Source organism: Martes martes (genome assembly GCF_963455335.1).
Source record: "Martes martes genome assembly, chromosome: 15".
Classification (NCBI taxonomy): Eukaryota; Metazoa; Chordata; class Mammalia; order Carnivora; family Mustelidae; genus Martes; species Martes martes.
In genome coordinates, this window is record NC_137903.1 from 31,473,899 (window position 1) to 31,480,424 (window position 6,526).

The following is a 6,526-nucleotide window of genomic DNA, read 5'->3' on the forward strand; positions in this document are numbered from 1 at the left end:
AGAATGGCAGACAAGGGACAAAGATGGGGGAAAAAACATTGAACTGGATGACACTAGTTTCAAAGATGGAGGAATGACAGATGGTTGAGTATAGAATGTGGTCTGAAGTGGTAGAGAAAGCAAGCCTAATGAAGATGATTCCATGGTGTTCAAGCCAAGAAAGAGAAGCACATGACACTGGTGACAGGTGTGAGGAAAGAGTAAATGTCAGAGGCAAAGCAAGACTCATTTAAAGAACAAGAACTTAAAAACTATTTGTGGAAAAAAGGCCAAACGTACTACCTCTTAAAACCTGCCTCCTACATGAAAACTATCATATGATTCTATTTGCTTTTATATATTCTTTTAGTTTTAATATTTACAAAGTTTTAGAAAACTCTTATTTTGTCATTTTTGTTTATATTGCCAATAATATTATTTATTTAAGAGCTAAACATTTTTCAACTAATAATGTTTGGTCTTATTATCACTGTGTACTGAAAGGATGAATCTGTGTTCCCCTTAACAACTAAACTAACATCAATTACTAAATTATTCTCCAATTTAAAAAAATATATAATGTACAGATTATTCTTACAAATGCTTCCTACTTTTCATTTGTCCAAATAACTACTGTAAGGCTCAAAGGAAATCTACAGAGATCAAATAATGAAGCTGATAAAAACTGCAGGATGAATTCAATGATCACTGTGAACTCTGAAATACAGATTCGATATACGGTTGTAGAGATTATGAATGTATTCTAATCTGTATGCATTATGGAAGAAGCTATCATTGCTCACAAATTTCTAAATGCATGCAATCCCAATTTCTAATACATGAATACATGTAAAAGCTAGAAACTAAAATCAACATATGTAAAAAGAAGCAAGGTAAACTCAATATACTTTAAAGAGTGATTTTCTTGATAAATGTTTTACTATAATAATCAAATATAAGTAAAGCAATAAACATCAAAGAATAACCATTTCTTCAGAAAGTTAACCTGTATCAAAAGGGTGAATTTGAAAAAAATACATTAGTACCTTATCTTTGTTAGTACTATACAACAGTACTTTCCATTCTAATAAGTATCTCTGACAACAAATGTCCCATAGGAAAACGGTGTTATCTGGACATTTAACTTAAGACTAGGCAAATAGAACTAAAGATCAAAATATTTCACCTACTAGCCAAAAATTAGGGTAACAAAGATCAAAGGACTGAGACACAGCGAGACCCAAAATTCATATTAGTACTGTGTCGTAAGATTGCTAAAATAAAAATAAATTCCAATTACATAGCTCTAATCAATGAACTAAGAAAAATAATATAGAGATTACATGTACCAGATCAAAAGAATTCTTTGACAGTCTTCTAACATAAAGAACAGAGCTTCTGAGACCCAGGTCACATCCTCTGTGAAGACTTATCCCAATCTCCCTCTCACCCACATTCCTGGAGGCTGCTCTTACTACAGTGCCTACCCTGTGATTTCAGACGTCTGTCTGTTGCACTTCTACTGGAATTCCATGAGCCCTGTTATTTATCTTAGTATTCCCAAAGCCTTCCACACTGACCACTGAACATGAGTTGATCCAAATATTAACACGAGATGGAATGAGTGAATGAGTGGTAAGAAGGGAAATGTCAAAGGGAAACAGGGAGACAGAAGCAAAGGTGGTTCAAGGAATTTCAAAAATGTCACGTCAGCTAAGGCACCATCTTAATTTTGGCAAACGAATCATGATGAGATGTGGGTACGTTTTTGAAAAGATTGGTTAACGCTGCCATGCACTGTAGGCTCTCAGATCTCTTTATGAGATCAGGCATTCAGGACACACACTCTTCTTTCCACACACAGGTAACAGGCAAACCTACAGGAACGTCACCAGGGCTTAGGACACTGTTTTTTTAAAGTCTTGAAAAAGTGAAACTTGATGGTGTGGGACAAAGTAAAGAAATGCCTTGAAAACTAAGCTGAAGAATCTAGATGGTAATTCCGACGTGTCTCCTGAATGATATGGAAGCAGACAAATGAATTGTAAAAGCAGCATATCAGCCTATGAACCCAAGCACAGTGTCCAGGAAAGATTCTAGAAGAACTGGGAACAGTAATACAGATCTTCAGACAAGTGACAAGGTGCATGAAGAAATCCAGTATTTGATTCTTCATGAATTTTTTGAAGAAGGGCTAAGATTCTCCAGAAAGGAAGAGAGTCTGGCTAACAATATTTTTAAAACATTTCACTTTAAGCTACAGAGATTTTTTTTAAAGGAAGAAACACAGGACTCATTGTTCAGCACAAGTGTAATACATCACAAAAATCAATACCATATCTGAAATGCAAACACATTTCTCCTCACAAAGGTTTAAGACACCATTTCCTAATTAAATAAGCTACGAATATCTTTAGAAAAGCATCTCTCTCCTCTAAAAAGAAGCTACGTTTAAACTGGAACATGCCCCAGTATTAACACTGTATAAAGCAGAAAAGAACGTTCTAACGCAAGAGCACAAATGGACCTCACACAGCAGGAGACTGCCGTCTGAGGTTTATCACGGTGCAGAATGGCAACAGTTAGAGGGGCATCTAATACTGAGTGGAAATACGATTGCCCAAATTAACTCATGTCCTTTCAAATCTCCAATCGAAAGGAAGACAGTACAGGTGGAATGGAGCCGTGTCTCTTTCTCTACATTCAGAGTCAGTCAGAAGCTGGAGAAGGAAGCTGAGAAGCCTCGAGACCTCCAGATAATTTCTCAATCCATCTACCCTCTGGCATTCACTACCTGCGGTAAATAAGCAGCTGACTTCTTTCCAGTCCATTCTGTGAGTTTGGTTTGTAATTTTCCTTTTAAATGAATGAATTTTAAAGATTATTCCTCTACTTGAGAATCCATAGTGAATCCTTACTTTCCTATTCTACAAATTCCTGCTCCCGGTGCCAGTGCCCTCCAGAAGCTGGTCTCGCACAGGCAGCCTGGCCTGTGTTCCGATTCCACCAACGGCTCAAACATCTCCATTCTGTGAACTCCTGTTTAAATCAGGAACCCATGCCACAAGGCTTAACCTTTAATTGTTCCACAAAGACTCTTTTTTCTCTGGAATGCAGGAATATTATGACTAGCTTCCTTTATATTTACCCTCAGTGCCTAGTAATGCACAGTAGAAATTTCATAAATACATTTAAAAAAGGGATCAGAGTTCTTTTATAAGGGAATCGTCCTTCCAAAAGTCATCTGCTTCATGAACATTAATATCTGCATTCTATATTACGTTTTCTTAAGCTCTAAGTGGCACATTAAACGAGAGAGACAGCTACTCTTACATGCTGCCCGTGAGAAAGTCAACCGGTACAACTATGAAAAGTAACTTGCTATTAACTTGTAGAACCTACCATGTGTATCCCCTGTGGCTCACCATCTCCATTCTTAGGCCCAGACAAAAGAGAAATGCTTGCATGTCACACAAGATGCTTGCGAGACACAGAAGACTAGCACAGCAGTACTGTTTACCATAGTAAACAACTTAGAAACAATCCAGCCAGCAAGCAACATGTAACACGAGCCACGGAATATGATACGGCAGTGAAAAGGTTAATGTAGTGCCACAAGCACCAACATGTGATGATGCTGATGTAAAGCTCCAAAAATGCAAAGCAAACAACAGATCTATTTAGAAATTTATACAGATGTGGGGAAACTGTAAAGAAAAGCAAAGGAATGTTAAACACAGAATTCCAGACTGGTTACCTCTGAGGGAAGGGAATGGCAGCTATAGGGATCAAAAAAGATTTTTAATGCTGTATTTCTTAAGCTGGGTGGTGGATATGAGGGCATTTCTATTTTTCTTCATATCATATATGCCACATAATGTTTTTTATAAACATTTAATATTTCCTTAAAAAGATAAGGGAAAACTGTTCATCTCTGTAATGGCTACTTCAAGTACACTGATGCTTTAAGAAGTCACACACACACACACACACACACACACACACACACACACACACTGAGGAAACTTTGGTCTCACAGGTCACTACAGAAAAAAGGTATCAGGGTTGCAGAGTAAAATAGGAAGTCTATGGGCAGGTATGAACAATAACTACCTTCTCTGAAAAACGGGAAACTGTGTGATGTCAAACATACCCTGAGACACAAAAACAAGGCAAGTGACATTAGACTTTCTAGACTTGTTCAGGCGAATGAAAGTTCCAGGGCTCTGGCAAGTACGCCTGCAGGTAGCTCAGTGGGACTCGCCCACTATGGTTAGGTCAGGACTTGGTAAGAGGAGCTAGAACAAGATCAATGAATCTGAGAGAAACAAAAGAAAAGTCAGGACTGGAGAGCAAAGTTGACTCCAAAAGGATACAGATACAAGATGTCAAGTTCAAACAAGTCATCAATCCTCTGATTTAATCAATCCATTTCACTCTTTTTAAAATTTTCCAATAAAGAAAGTTAACTTCATTGTTCTTGCATTTACTGCCAGTGTGGTTCTCCACATTAATATAATACCCTGGACTGCCACTTACAAACTCCAGGCAATACATTTTGTAAAGACTATTTTCCTCTTGTGAGGCCTATAAGCTACAGCTGAGGGTTACCTGTTGAGTTAGGAGCAAGTGGTGAGAAGTCAAATCTGCCTCCTAAAATCTGGAGTTGTAAAAGCTTTTCTAGGATCATTGCAGTCAGTACTAAATCTGGGTGAACAAAACCAGCTAAATTTTTAAAGCCTAGAAGTAATATTAAAATTAAAAATTAATTTCCACTGTGTACTACACTCAATTCAAGCTTTTAAAGTATAATTTTTATTCCTTTCTAGCATTCTCAACTTAAGACTATCATTATCTAATCATTCAGGACATACTTTCCTCTATTTATTATTCATATAGTATAATTTTACACCGATTTACATAATTAAAATAATCTTACCTGCACTTTTTTTAAAGCTACTGGCACTCCATCCAAGAGACAGGCTGCTCTATAAACTTCACTAAATTGCCCGCGACCAATTTTCTTTTCTATTCGAAAGTTGGCTAATGTATTATAGCCCATATCCGGTCGTAAAGCCTTCTGTAATTAAAAAAGTCAGAATAAGTTTTCAATCATACAATATTCACACAATCATTAACTGTTTGACATAAGTAGGTGATACCTATGGTAAGCCTACAGACATCTATTCTATTCAACAAATATTATATTGAGCCATTCATGCTAGGTACCGTTCTGTATCCTGGGGAGACAGTAGCAAACTAAACAGATGATAATCCCTACCCTCAAAAGAAAAATTCTGGCAGGGAAAAAAAAATAACAAAAAGGGTAAACATGAAAAATACATATACAGTGTGTGAGATAGGAAGGGCTAAAAAAAATAAATAAATCAAGGAAGAAGGACATGAAATATCAGAGGAGGAGGAGACTTCTGAAATTTTAGATAGGAACGCCATAAAATTATCTTCAGTTCCTAGAATATAAACTTGTCCCACTCAATCTAGTACTCCTTTGATATTTGCTTTCTTTTTCACAGAATCTTTGACTTGAAATAGAATGTGTGTACACACACACACACACACACACACACACACACACATACACAGTGCAACCTGCCAACCAATGCGTGAAAATCTGAACTTCTTGAGAGTTACTTAACTTTGACAAAGAACGTTTCCAGTGGCAGGGAATTTACCACCACATCGTCACCGTTTGTTTGTTGTTTGTTGTTTTTTTTTTCTTTTAAAGACTTTATTTATTTAGAGCAGTGCTGGGTTACAGCAAAACTGTGAGGAGGCCCTTGCCCCCATACATGCATGGCTTTCCCCATCTGCGCCACCATAGGGCTACTTTGGTTATAATTCATGAACCTACACTGACATCCGAAGCTCCTAGCGCACAATAGGGTTCACCCTTGGTGTCACACATTCTATGGCTTTGGACAAATGTATAAAAGTATCCATCATTATAGTACCATACAGTGTATTTTCAGGGCCCTAAAAATCCTCTCTGCACCTCCTATTTACCCCTCCCTCCCTATTAACACACCCACCCACCTTTTTACAGCCTCCGTAGCTTTGCTTTTTCCAGAATGTCATATAGTGGAAGTCACTTAGTCTGTGGCTTTTTCAGATAAGCTTCTTTCACTTGGTACATATTATTTTTTTTTTAATTTAAAAGATCTTATTTATTTATTTGACAGAGAGAGATCACGAGCAGGGGGAGTGGCAGGCAGAGGGAGAGGGAGAAGCAGGCTCCCTGATGGGCAAAGAGCCCGATCCCAGGACCCTGGGATTATGACCAGAGCCGAAGGCAGACCCAACAGACTGAGCCACCCAGGCGCCCCCATAATTACATTGTTAAACAATATTTTGCTGTTATTCATTAAAAAAAAAATGACTTCTCCTAACTAACACTTTTTAGTACTTACTATGTATTAGCTGCTAGGAAAATAGAGATGAACCAGAAACGCTTTCTGCTCTGAGAGAGCTTACCCAACATATGGAAGAGGCTCCTAACCGCTCTGAGAGAAATAGTTACAGGGTATTG

At 37.6% G+C, this 6,526-nt stretch overlaps 1 protein-coding gene across 1 annotated transcript in view; it reads right to left on the minus strand.

Annotated features, from left to right (window-relative positions):
- The window catches only part of NEK7 (NIMA related kinase 7), a 149,432-nt gene that overhangs the window by 65,791 nt on the left and 77,115 nt on the right, over window positions 1-6,526 (minus strand). Inside the window, exon 3 of the mRNA XM_080825279.1 lies at window positions 4,919-5,059. Coding sequence (XP_080681405.1) covers window positions 4,919-5,059 — 141 coding nt within the window. The remainder of the gene's footprint in view (window positions 1-4,918; window positions 5,060-6,526) is intronic.